Source organism: Oncorhynchus kisutch, unplaced genomic scaffold (assembly GCF_002021735.2).
Source record: "Oncorhynchus kisutch isolate 150728-3 unplaced genomic scaffold, Okis_V2 scaffold635, whole genome shotgun sequence".
Taxonomy (NCBI): Eukaryota; Metazoa; Chordata; class Actinopteri; order Salmoniformes; family Salmonidae; genus Oncorhynchus; species Oncorhynchus kisutch.
The window spans coordinates 1292-14519 of NW_022262580.1; the positions used below are offsets into that span (position 1 = coordinate 1292).

The 13228-nt window shown below is 50.3% G+C and overlaps 1 protein-coding gene across 2 annotated transcripts in view; it reads left to right on the top strand.

Moving 5' to 3' along the window:
• Positions 1–1170: 1170 nt before the first annotated feature.
• Positions 1171–13228, top strand: part of LOC109886286 (proline-rich protein 2) — a 42302-nt gene continuing 30244 nt past the window's right edge. For both annotated transcript variants that reach the window (XM_031815824.1, XM_031815825.1), the window contains exons 1-3: positions 1171–1255; positions 3023–3131; positions 3590–3725. In XM_031815824.1, the coding sequence (XP_031671684.1) occupies positions 3119–3131; positions 3590–3725 (149 nt within the window). In that variant the 5' untranslated portion in view covers positions 1171–1255; positions 3023–3118. The remainder of the gene's footprint in view (positions 1256–3022; positions 3132–3589; positions 3726–13228) is intronic.

The window sequence follows — 13228 nt, forward strand, 5'->3', positions numbered from 1 at the left end:
AAGCCAATTTGACATTTTCTCAGTACGTTGTTTTCACTGAGGAAATGTACGTGTCTGCTGTTAATGATAATGCAGAGGATTTTCACCAAGGTTTACTGTTGACGCATATCCCACGGTAGTTACTGGGGTCAAATTTGTCTCCACTTTTGAGGATTGGGGTGATCAGTCCTTGGTTCCGAATGTTGGGAAAGATGCCAGAGCTAAGGATGATGTTAAAGTGTTTAAGTATAACCAATTGGAATTTGTGGTCTGTATATTCATTTAATTTAGGATACCATCAACCTCACAGGTCTTTTTAGGATGGAGGGTTTGTATTTTGTCTTGTAACTCGTTCAATGTAATTGGAGAATCCACTGGGTTCTGGAATCCAGTGGGTTCTGGATCCAGTGGGTTCTGGAATCCAGTGGGTTCTGGAATCCAGTGGGTTCTGGTAGTCTTTAATAGTTGATTCTAAGATCTGTGTTTGATCATGTATATGTTTTTGCTCTTTATTCTTTGTTATAGAGCCAGAAAGATTGGAGAAGTGGTTTACCCATACATCTCTCTTTTGGATATATAATTCTTCGTGTTGTTGTTTGTTTAGTGTTTTCCAATTTACCCAGAAGTGGTTAGAGTCTATGGATTCTTCAGTACATTGAGCTGATTTCTGACGTGCTGTTCCTTCTTTTCTCGTAGTGTATTTCTGTATTGTTTTAGTGATTCACCGTAGTGAAGGAGTAGACTCGGGTTTTCAGGGTCTCTATGTTTTTGGTTGGACAGGTTTCTCAATTTCTTTCTTGAGAAACCCGGCGTTCTTCATCAAACCATTTGTCATTGTTGTTCATTTTCTCAGGTTGTCTGCTTGTAATTTATTTTTTTGATGGGGAAGCTGAGAGTTTAAATATACTGTTTAGGTTTTCTACTGCCAAGTTTACACCTTCACTATTACAGTGGAATGTTTTACCCAGTAAAATTGTCTAAAGGGATTGAATTTGTTGTTGCCTAATTGTCTCCCCCCCCACCCCCAACTCTCTCTCTCTGTCTCTCTCTCTCTGTCTGTCTGTCTGTCTGTCTGTCTGTCTGTCTGTCTGTCTGTCTGTCTGTCTGTCTGTCTGTCTGTCTGTCTGTCTGTCTGTCTGTCTGTCTGTCTGTCTGTCTGTCTGTCTGTCTGTCTGTCTGTCTGTCTGTCTGTGTGTAGGTGTGTCTGAACCGGCAGTGTCAGAACGTCAGTGTCTTTGGAGTGCAGGAGTGCTCAGAGAAATGCAGCGGTCGAGGGGTGAGTAACGTCACGGTTAAAACCCCCCTTTTGAACACCTCCCCCCCCTTTTTTTGTCCTTTCTTACGTGCCAAATTGCACCCTCTACCCTTACATGGTGCACAACTTTTCAACCAGAGCCCTATAAAGCCCCAGGTCAAAGGTGGTGCACTACATTAGGGAATAGGCTGCCATGAGGGACTGAGACCATGAGACTGGTTCATGATTCATTTCTGTAATTTATCCCACATGGGACTTTGATCCTTGCCGGTTCAGTAGATCTTCCAGTAGATCTTCCAGTAGATCTTCCAGTAGATCTTCAGTAGTTCTTCCAGTAGATCTTCCAGTAGATCTTCCAGTAGTTCTTCCAGTAGATCTTCCAGTAGTTCTTCCAGTAGATCTTCCCAGTAGATCTTCCAGTAGTTCTTCCAGTAGATCTTCCAGTAGTTCTTCCAGTAGATCTTCCAGTAGATCTTCCAGTAGATCTTCCAGTAGATCTTCCAGTAGATCTTCCAGTAGTTCTTCCAGTAGATCTTCCAGTAGATCTTCCAGTAGATCTTCCAGTAGATCTTCCAGTAGTTCTTCCAGTAGATCTTCCAGTAGATCTTCCAGTAGTTCTTCCAGTAGATCTTCCAGTAGATCTTCCAGTAGTTCTTCCAGTAGTTCTTCCAGTAGATCTTTCCAGTAGATCTTCCAGTAGTTCTTCCAGTAGATCTTCCAGTAGTTCTTCCAGTAGATCTTCCAGTAGATCTTCCAGTAGATCTTCCAGTAGATCTTCCAGTAGTTCTTCCAGTAGATCTTTCAGTAGATCTTCCAGTAGATCTTCCAGTAGATCTTCCAGTAGTTCTTCAGTAGATCTTTCAGTAGATCTTCCAGTAGATCTTCCAGTAGATCTTCCAGTAGATCTTCCCCTCGGTAATAAAGTCGTCCTCATGCAGTCCTTAAACCATCCACTGTCCAGCTTTTAGTTGAATATTGTACATTGACTTCGTATATGCACACACACACACACAACACACACACACACACACACACACACACACACACACACACACACACACACACACACACACGCCACACGCACGCACGCACGCACGCACGCACGCACACACACAGAAAGGCAGACACACACACACACACACAGAAAGGCAGGCAAACACACACGCAAACACACACACACACACAGAAACCTACCAACCTCTCCTGTTCAGAGTGTGATGTGTTTCCGGTAAGGTAACCCATTCCAGTGTTCTGTTATCAATCATCCTAGAGGGCTGCCTGCCGAGAGGTTCAATCAGTTTGGTGTAATGGATTCATTTATGTTCAGCTTTAAGTGCCATTCATCATCGACTGGCTCTGAGGCACACGTCCTTGTCCTGAAATGTGCTGAAATGTCAAGTCAGGCAAAAGGTTTATTTGGCCAAACGCAGGCAGGCAAAGGGTGTAAGGCACACAGTTAAACTTGAAGCCTGTGATCTACAGTAGCAGTAGTATGTTGTGATATACTACCTACAGGTGTGTAATGTTGTGATATACTACCTACAGGTGTGATATGTTGTGGTAAACTAGCTACAGGTGTGTAATGTTGTGATATACTACCTACAGGTGTGTAATAACTACAATATGTTGTGATTTACTACCTACAGGTGTGTAATGTTGTGATATACTACCTACAGGTGTGTTATAACTACAATATGTTGTGATATACTACCTACAGGTGTGATATGTTGTGATATACTACCTACAGGTGTGTTATAACTACAATATGTTGTGGTTTACTACCTACAGGTGTGTAATAACAACAAGAACTGCCACTGTGAGGCCCACTGGGCTCCTCCCTTCTGTGACAAGGCAGGCTTCGGGGGAAGTGTGGACAGTGGACCGATGAGGCTAGCAGGTACCCATTGTTACCAACACAAATGTCTGCTATAATGTCATGCAAACTAGGCTTGGGGTCAATTCCTTTTCCATTTAGTCATTTCAGAAAGTTAATTGAAATTCCAATGTTCGTCATTGAGACTAGCCATGTAGCTATAGATGGCCATTGTAGCTAATTCCAATGTTCCTCATTGAGACTAGCCATGTAGCCATAGATGACCATTGTAGCTAATTCCATTGTTCCTCATTGAGACTAGCCATGTAGCTATAGATGGCCATTGTAGCTAATTCCAATGTTCCTCATTGAGACTAGCCATGTAGCCATAGATGACCATTGTAGCTAATTCCAGTGTTCCTCATTGAGACTAACCATGCTGCAAGATGGCCATTGTTTCTACCACAGGATCTGGCTCCCCAGGCTCAAAGGGTATTGCTGTTTTCATGTACTTCATGTCTGTCTCTGATGTCATTTCCCAGACTACGGTGGCGTGGCGGTGGGGGTCCTGTTGACTCTAATAACCTTCCTGGGAGCCGGCCTCATCGTCTCCATCAAGAGAAAGACCCTCCTGAGACTACTCTTCACCAACAAGAAGAACCCTATGGACAAGATGAGGTGAATTAGAACCCTATGAACAAGCTGAGGTAATATAGAACACTATGGACAAGCTGAGGTAATATAGAACCCTATGGACCAGCTGAGGTAATATAGAACACTATGGACAAGCTGAGGTAATATAGAACACTATGGACCAGCTGAGGTAATATAGAACACTATGGACCAGCTGAGGTAATATAGAACACTATGGACCAGCTGAGGTAATCTAGAACCCTATGGACCAGCTGAGGTAATATAGAACACTATGGACCAGCTGAGGTAATATAGAACACTATGGACCAGCTGAGGTAATATAGAACACTATGGACCAGCTGAGGTGAATTAGAACACTATGGACAAGCTGAGGTAATCTAGAACACTATGGACCAGCTGAGGTAATATAGAACCCTATGGACAAGCTGAGGTAATATAGAACACTATGGACAAGCTGAGGTAATATAGAACACTATGGACCAGCTGAGGTAATATAGAACACTATGGACCAGCTGAGGTGAATTAGAACACTATGGACAAGCTGAGGTAATATAGAACACTATGGACCAGCTGAGGTAATATAGAACACTATGGACAAGCTGAGGTAATATAGAACACTATGGACAAGCTGAGGTAATATAGAACCCTATGGACAAGCTGAGGTAATATAGAACACTATGGACAAGCTGAGGTAATATAGAACACTATGGACAAGCTGAGGTAATATAGAACACTATGGACAAGCTGAGGTAATATAGAACACTATGGACAAGCTGAGGTAATATAGAACACTATGGACAAGCTGAGGTAATATAGAACACTATGGACAAGCTGAGGTAATATAGAACACTATGAACAAGCTGAGGTAATATAGAACACTATGGACCAGACTGTATGGAACGGGCTAGCCGCTGTAGATTGTATGGAACGGGCTAGCCGCTGTAGACTGTATGGAACGGGCTAGCCGCTGTAGACTGTATGGAACGGGCTAGCCGCTGTAGACTGTATGGATCGGGCTAGCCAGTCGTCTCCTAAAGTACCACGGTCAACCCCTAGCCAGTCGTCTCCTAAAGTACCACGGTCAACCCCTAGCCAGTCGTCTCCTAAAGTACCACGGTCAACCCCTAGCCAGTCGTCTCCTAAAGTACCACGGTCAACCCCTAGCCAGTCGTCTCCTAAAGTACCACGGTCAACCCCTAGCCAGTCGTCTCCTAAAGTACCACGGTCAACCCCTAGCCAGTCGTCTCCTAAAGTACCACGGTCAACCCCTAGCCAGTCGTCTCCTAAAGTACCACGGTCAACCCCTAGCCAGTCGTCTCCTAAAGTACCACGGTCAACCCCTAGCCAGTCGTCTCCTAAAGTACCATGGTCAACCCCTAGCCAGTCGTCTCCTAAAGTACCACGGTCAACCCCTAGCCAGTCGTCTCCTAAAGTACCATGGTCAACCCCTAGCCAGTCGTCTTCTAAGTACCACGGTCAACCCCTAGCCAGTCGTCTCCTAAAGTACCACGGTCAACCCCTAGCCAGTCGTCTCCTAAAGTACCACGGTCAACCCCTAGCCAGTCGTCTCCTAAAGTACCATGGTCAACCCCTAGCCAGTCGTCTCCTAAAGTACCACGGTCAACCCCTAGCCAGTCGTCTCCTAAAGTACCACGGTCAACCCCTAGCCAGTCGTCTCCTAAAGTACTACGGTCAACCCTAGCCAGTCGTCTCCTATAGTACCACGGTCAACCCCTAGCCAGTCGTCTCCTAAAGTACCATGGTCAACCCCTAGCCAGTCGTCTCCTAAAGTACCACGGTCAACCCCTAGCCAGTCGTCTCCTAAAGTACCACGGTCAACCCCTAGCCAGTCGTCTCCTAAAGTACTACGGTCAACCCCTAGCCAGTCGTCTCCTAAAGTACCACGGTCAACCCCTAGCCAGTCGTCTCCTAAAGTACTACGGTCAACCCCTAGCCAGTCGTCTCCTAAGTACCACGGTCAACCCCTAGCCAGTCGTCTTCTAAAGTACCACGGTCAACCCCTAGCCAGTCGTCTCCCTAAAGTACCACGGTCAACCCCTAGCCAGTCGTCTCCTAAAGTACCACGGTCAAACCCCTAGCCAGTCGTCTCAAAAAGTACAACGATCAACCCCTAGCCAGTCGTCTTCTAAAGTACCACGGTCAACCCCTAGCCAGTCGTCTCCTAAAGTACCATGGTCAACCCCTAGCCAGTCCTCTTCTAAAGTACCACGGTCAACCCCTAGCCAGTCGTCTCCTAAAGTACCATGGTCAACCCCTAGCCAGTCGTCTCCTAAAGTACCACGGTCAACCCCTAGCCAGTCGTCTCCTAAAGTACCATGGTCAACCCCTAGCCAGTCGTCTTCTAAAGTACCACGGTCAACCCCTAGCCAGTCGTCTCCTAAAGTACCACGGTCAACCCCTAGCCAGTCGTCTCCTAAAGTACCACGGTCAACCCCTAGCCAGTCGTCTCCTAAAGTACCATGGTCAACCCTAGCCAGTCGTCTCCTAAAGTACCACGGTCAACCCCTAGCCAGTCGTCTCCTAAAGTACCACGGTCAACCCTAGCCAGTCGTCTCCTAAAGTACTACGGTCAACCCCTAGCCAGTCGTCTCCTATAGTACCACGGTCACCCCTAGCCAGTCGTCTCCTAAAGTACCATGGTCAACCCCTAGCCAGTCGTCTCCTAAAGTACCACGGTCAACCCTAGCCAGTCGTCTCCTAAAGTACCACGGTCAACCCCTAGCCAGTCGTCTCAAAAAGTACAACGATCAACCCCTAGCCAGTCGTCTTCTAAAGTACCACGGTCAACCCCTAGCCAGTCGTCTCCTAAAGTACCATGGTCAACCCCTAGCCAGTCCTCTTCTAAAGTACCACGGTCAACCCTAGCCAGTCGTCTCCTAAAGTACCATGGTCAACCCCTAGCCAGTCGTCTCCTAAAGTACCACGGTCAACCCCTAGCCAGTCGTCTCCTAAAGTACCATGGTCAACCCCTAGCCAGTCGTCTTCTAAAGTACCACGGTCAACCCTAGCCAGTCGTCTCCTAAAGTACCACGGTCAACCCCTAGCCAGTCGTCTCCTAAAGTACCACGGTCAACCCCTAGCCAGTCGTCTCCTAAAGTACCATGGTCAACCCCTAGCCAGTCGTCTCCTAAAGTACCACGGTCAACCCCTAGCCAGTCGTCTCCTAAAGTACCACGGTCAACCCCTAGCCAGTCGTCTCCTAAAGTACTACGGTCAACCCCTAGCCAGTCGTCTCCTATAGTACCACGGTCAACCCCTAGCCAGTCGTCTCCTAAAGTACCATGGTCAACCCCTAGCCAGTCGTCTCCTAAAGTACCACGGTCAACCCCTAGCCAGTCGTCTCCTAAAGTACCACGGTCAACCCCTAGCCAGTCGTCTCCTAAAGTACTACGGTCAACCCCTAGCCAGTCGTCTCCTAAAGTACCACGGTCAACCCCTAGCCAGTCGTCTCCTAAAGTACTACGGTCAACCCCTAGCCAGTCGTCTCCTAAAGTACCACGGTCAACCCTAGCCAGTCGTCTTCTAAAGTACCACGGTCAACCCCTAGCCAGTCGTCTCCTAAAGTACCACGGTCAACCCCTAGCCAGTCGTCTCCTAAAGTACCACGGTCACCCCTAGCCAGTCGTCTCAAAAAGTACAACGATCAACCCTAGCCAGTCGTCTTCTAAAGTACCACGGTCAACCCCTAGCCAGTCGTCTCCTAAAGTACCATGGTCAACCCCTAGCCAGTCCTCTTCTAAAGTACCACGGTCAACCCCTAGCCAGTCGTCTCCTAAAGTACCATGGTCAACCCCTAGCCAGTCGTCTCCTAAAGTACCACGGTCAACCCCTAGCCAGTCGTCTCCTAAAGTACCACGGTCAACCCCTAGCCAGTCCTCTTCTAAAGTACCACGGTCAACCCCTAGCCAGTCGTCTCCTGAAGTACCACGGTCAACCCCTAGCCAGTCGTCTCCTAAAGTACCACGGTCAACCCCTAGCCAGTCGTCTCCTAAAGTACCACGGTCAACCCCTAGCCAGTCGTCTCCTAAAGTACCACGGTCAACCCCTAGCCAGTCGTCTCCTAAAGTACACGGTCAACCCTAGCCAGTCGTCTCCTAAAGTACCACGGTCAACCCCTAGCCAGTCGTCTCCTAAAGTACCACGGTCAACCCCTAGCCAGTCGTCTCCTAAAGTACCATGGTCAACCCCTAGCCAGTCGTCTCCTAAAGTACCACGGTCAACCCCTAGCCAGTCGTCTCCTAAAGTACCACGGTCAACCCCTAGCCAGTCGTCTCCTAAAGTACTACGGTCAACCCCTAGCCAGTCGTCTCCTAAAGTACCATGGTCAACCCCTAGCCAGTCGTCTCCTAAAGTACCATGGTCAACCCCTAGCCAGTCGTCTCCTAAAGTACCACGGTCAACCCCTAGCCAGTCGTCTCCTAAAGTAGCACGGTCAACCCTAGCCAGTCGTCTCCTAAAGTACCACGGTCACCCCTAGCCAGTCGTCTCCTAAAGTACCACGGTCAACCCCTAGCCAGTCGTCTCCTAAAGTACCACGGTCAACCCCTAGCCAGTCGTCTCCTAAAGTACTACGGTCAACCCCTAGCCAGTCGTCTCCTAAAGTACCATGGTCAACCCCTAGCCAGTCGTCTCCTAAAGTACCATGGTCAACCCCTAGCCAGTCGTCTCCTAAAGTACCATGGTCAACCCCTAGCCAGTCGTCTCCTAAAGTACCATGGTCAACCCCTAGCCAGTCGTCTCCTAAAGTACCATGGTCAACCCCTAGCCAGTCGTCTCCTAAAGTACCACGGTCAACCCCTAGCCAGTCGTCTCCTAAAGTACCATGGTCAACCCCTAGCCAGTCGTCTCCTAAAGTACCACGGTCAACCCCTAGCCAGTCGTCTCCTAAAGTACCATGGTCAACCCCTAGCCAGTCGTCTCCTAAAGTACCACGGTCAACCCCTAGCCAGTCGTCTCCTAAAGTACCAAGGTCACCCTAGCCAGTCGTCTCCTAAAGTACCACGGTCAAACCCCTAGCCAGTCGTCCTAAAGTACATGGTCAACCCTAGCCAGTCGTCTCCTAAAGTACTACGGTCAACCCCTAGCCAGTCGTCTCCTAAAGTAACCACGGTCAACCCCTAGCCAGTCGTCTCCTAAAGTACCATGGTCCAACCCCTAGCCAGTCGTCTCCTAAAGTACCACGGTCAACCCCTAGCCAGTCGTCTCCTAAAGTACTACGGTCAACCCCTAGCCAGTCGTCTCCTAAAGTACCACGTCACCCTAGCCAGTCGTCTCCTAAAGTACCAACGGTCAACCCCTAGCCAGTCGTCTCCTAAAGTACCACGGTCAACCCCTAGCCAGTCGTCTCTAAAGTACCACGGTCAACCCTAGCCAGTCGTCTCAAAAAAGTACAACGATCCAACCCTAGCCAGTCGTCTTCTAAAGTACCACGGTCAACCCCTAGCCAGTCGTCTCCTAAAGTACCATGGTCAACCCCTAGCCAGTCCTCTTCTAAAGTACCACGGTCAACCCCTAGCCAGTCGTCTCCTAAAGTAGCACGGTCAACCCCTAGCCAGTCGTCTCCTAAAGTACCACGGTCAACCCCTAGCCAGTCGTCTCCTAAAGTACCACGGTCACCCCTAGCCAGTCGTCTCTAAAGTCCACGGTCAACCCCTAGCCAGTCGTCTCCTAAAGTACTACGGTCAAACCCCTAGCCAGTCGTCTCCTAAAGTACCATGGTCAACCCCTAGCCAGTCGTCTCCTAAAGTACCATGGCAACCCCTAGCCAGTCGTCTCCTAAAGTACCATGGTCAACCCTAGCCAGTCGTCTCCTAAAGTACCATGGTCAACCCCTAGCCAGTCGTCTCCTAAAGTACCATGGTCAACCCTAGCCAGTCGTCTCCTAAAGTACCATGGTCAACCCCTAGCCAGTCGTCTCCTAAAGTACCACGGTCAACCCCTAGCCAGTCGTCTCCTAAAGTACCATGGTCAACCCCTAGCCCAGTCGTCTCCTAAAGTACCATGGTCAACCCTAGCCAGTCGTCCTCCTAAAGTACCATGGTCAACCCTAGCCAGTCGTCTCCTAAAGTACCACGGTCAACCCCTAGCCAGTCGTCTCCTAAAGTACCATGGTCAACCCCTAGCCAGTCGTCTCCTAAAGTACCATGGTCAACCCCTAGCCAGTCGTCTCCTAAAGTCCATGGTCAACCCCTAGCCAGTCGTCTCCTAAAGTACCTACGGTCAACCCCTAGCCAGTCGTCTCCTAAAGTACCAACGGTCAACCCCTAGCCAGTCGTCTCCTAAAGTACTACGGTCAACCCCTAGCCAGTCGTCTCCTAAAGTACCACGGTCAACCCTAGCCAGTCGTCTCTAAAGTACTACGGTCAACCCCTAGCCAGTCGTCTCCTAAAGTACCACGGTCAACCCCTAGCCCAGTCGTCTTCTAAAGTACCACGGTCACCCCTAGCCAGTCGTCTCCTAAAGTACCACGGTCAACCCCTAGCCAGTCGTCTCCTAAAGTACCACGGTCAACCCCTAGCCAGTCGTCTTCAAAAGTACAACGATCAACCCCTAGCCAGTCGTCTTCTAAAGTACCACGGTCAAACCCTAGCCAGTCGTCTCCTAAAGTACCATGGTCAACCCCTAGCCAGTCCTCTTCTAAAGTACCACGGTCAACCCCTAGCCAGTCGTCTCCTAAAGTAGCACGGTCACCCCTAGCCAGTCGTCTCCTAAGTCCCACGGTCAACCCCTAGCCAGTCGTCTCTAAAGTACCCACGGTCAAACCCCTAGCCAGTCGTCTCCTAAAGTACCACGGTCAACCCCTAGCCAGTCGTCTCCTAAAGTACTACGGTCAACCCCTAGCCAGTCGTCTCCTAAAGTACCATGGTCAACCCCTAGCCAGTCGTCTCCTAAAGTACCATGGTCAACCCCTAGCCAGTCGTCTCCTAAAGTACCATGGTCAACCCCTAGCCAGTCGTCTCCTAAAGTACCATGGTCAACCCCTAGCCAGTCGTCTCCTAAAGTACCACGGTCAACCCCTAGCCAGTCGTCTCCTAAAGTACCACGGTCAACCCCTAGCCAGTCGTCTCCTAAAGTACCATGGTCAACCCCTAGCCAGTCGTCTCCTAAAGTACCACGGTCAACCCCTAGCCAGTCGTCTCCTAAAGTACCATGGTCAACCCCTAGCCAGTCGTCTCCTAAAGTACCACGGTCAACCCCTAGCCAGTCGTCTCCTAAAGTACCACGGTCAACCCCTAGCCAGTCGTCTCCTAAAGTACCATGGTCAACCCCTAGCCAGTCGTCTCCTAAAGTACCACGGTCAACCCCTAGCCAGTCGTCTCCTAAAGTACCACGGTCAACCCCTAGCCAGTCGTCTCCTAAAGTACCATGGTCAACCCCTAGCCAGTCGTCTCCTAAAGTACCATGGTCAACCCCTAGCCAGTCGTCTCCTAAAGTACCACGGTCAACCCCTAGCCAGTCGTCTCCTAAAGTACCATGGTCAACCCCTAGCCAGTCGTCTCCTAAAGTACCACGGTCAACCCCTAGCCAGTCGTCTCCTAAAGTACCACGGTCAACCCCTAGCCAGTCGTCTCCTAAAGTACCACGGTCAACCCCTAGCCAGTCGTCTCCTAAAGTACCATGGTCAACCCCTAGCCAGTCGTCTCCTAAAGTACCACGGTCAACCCCTAGCCAGTCGTCTCCTAAAGTACCACGGTCAACCCCTAGCCAGTCGTCTCCTAAAGTACCACGGTCAACCCCTAGCCAGTCGTCTCCTAAAGTACCACGGTCAACCCCTAGCCAGTCGTCTCCTAAAGTACCACGGTCAACCCCTAGCCAGTCGTCTCCTAAAGTACCACGGTCAACCCCTAGCCAGTCGTCTCCTAAAGTACCACGGTCAACCCCTAGCCAGTCGTCTCCTAAAGTACCACGGTCAACCCCTAGCCAGTCGTCTCCTAAAGTACCACGGTCAACCCCTAGCCAGTCGTCTCCTAAAGTACCACGGTCAACCCCTAGCCAGTCGTCTCCTAAAGTACCACGGTCAACCCCTAGCCAGTCGTCTCCTAAAGTACCACGGTCAACCCCTAGCCAGTCGTCTCCTAAAGTACCACGGTCAACCCCTAGCCAGTCGTCTCCTAAAGTACCACGGTCAACCCCTAGCCAGTCGTCTCCTAAAGTACCATGGTCAACCCCTAGCCAGTCGTCTCCTAAAGTACCACGGTCAACCCCTAGCCAGTCGTCTCCTAAAGTACCACGGTCAACCCCTAGCCAGTCGTCTCCTAAAGTACCACGGTCAACCCCTAGCCAGTCGTCTCCTAAAGTACCACGGTCAACCCCTAGCCAGTCGTCTCCTAAAGTACCACGGTCAACCCCTAGCCAGTCGTCTCCTAAAGTACCACGGTCAACCCCTAGCCAGTCGTCTCCTAAAGTACCACGGTCAACCCCTAGCCAGTCGTCTCCTAAAGTACCACGGTCAACCCCTAGCCAGTCGTCTCCTAAAGTACCACGGTCAACCCCTAGCCAGTCGTCTCCTAAAGTACCACGGTCAACCCCTAGCCAGTCGTCTCCTAAAGTACCACGGTCAACCCCTAGCCAGTCGTCTCCTAAAGTACCACGGTCAACCCCTAGCCAGTCGTCTCCTAAAGTACCACGGTCAACCCCTAGCCAGTCGTCTCCTAAAGTACCACGGTCAACCCCTAGCCAGTCGTCTCCTAAAGTACCACGGTCAACCCCTAGCCAGTCGTCTCCTAAAGTACCACGGTCAACCCCTAGCCAGTCGTCTCCTAAAGTACCACGGTCAACCCCTAGCCAGTCGTCTCCTAAAGTACCACGGTCAACCCCTAGCCAGTCGTCTCCTAAAGTACCACGGTCAACCCCTAGCCAGTCGTCTCCTAAAGTACCACGGTCAACCCCTAGCCAGTCGTCTCCTAAAGTACCACGGTCAACCCCTAGCCAGTCGTCTCCTAAAGTACCACGGTCAACCCCTAGCCAGTCGTCTCCTAAAGTACCACGGTCAACCCCTAGCCAGTCGTCTCCTAAAGTACCACGGTCAACCCCTAGCCAGTCGTCTCCTAAAGTACCACGGTCAACCCCTAGCCAGTCGTCTCCTAAAGTACCATGGTCAACCCCTAGCCAGTCGTCTCCTAAAGTACCACGGTCAACCCCTAGCCAGTCGTCTCCTAAAGTACCACGGTCAACCCCTAGCCAGTCGTCTCCTAAAGTACCACGGTCAACCCCTAGCCAGTCGTCTCCTAAAGTACCACGGTCAACCCCTAGCCAGTCGTCTCCTAAAGTACCACGGTCAACCCCTAGCCAGTCGTCTCCTAAAGTACCACGGTCAACCCCTAGCCAGTCGTCTCCTAAAGTACCACGGTCAACCCCTAGCCAGTCGTCTCCTAAAGTACCACGGTCAACCCCTAGCCAGTCGTCTCCTAAAGTACCACGGTCAACCCCTAGCCAGTCGTCTCCTAAAGTACCACGGTCAACCCCTAGCCAGTCGTCTCCTAAAGTACCACGGTCAACCCCTAGCC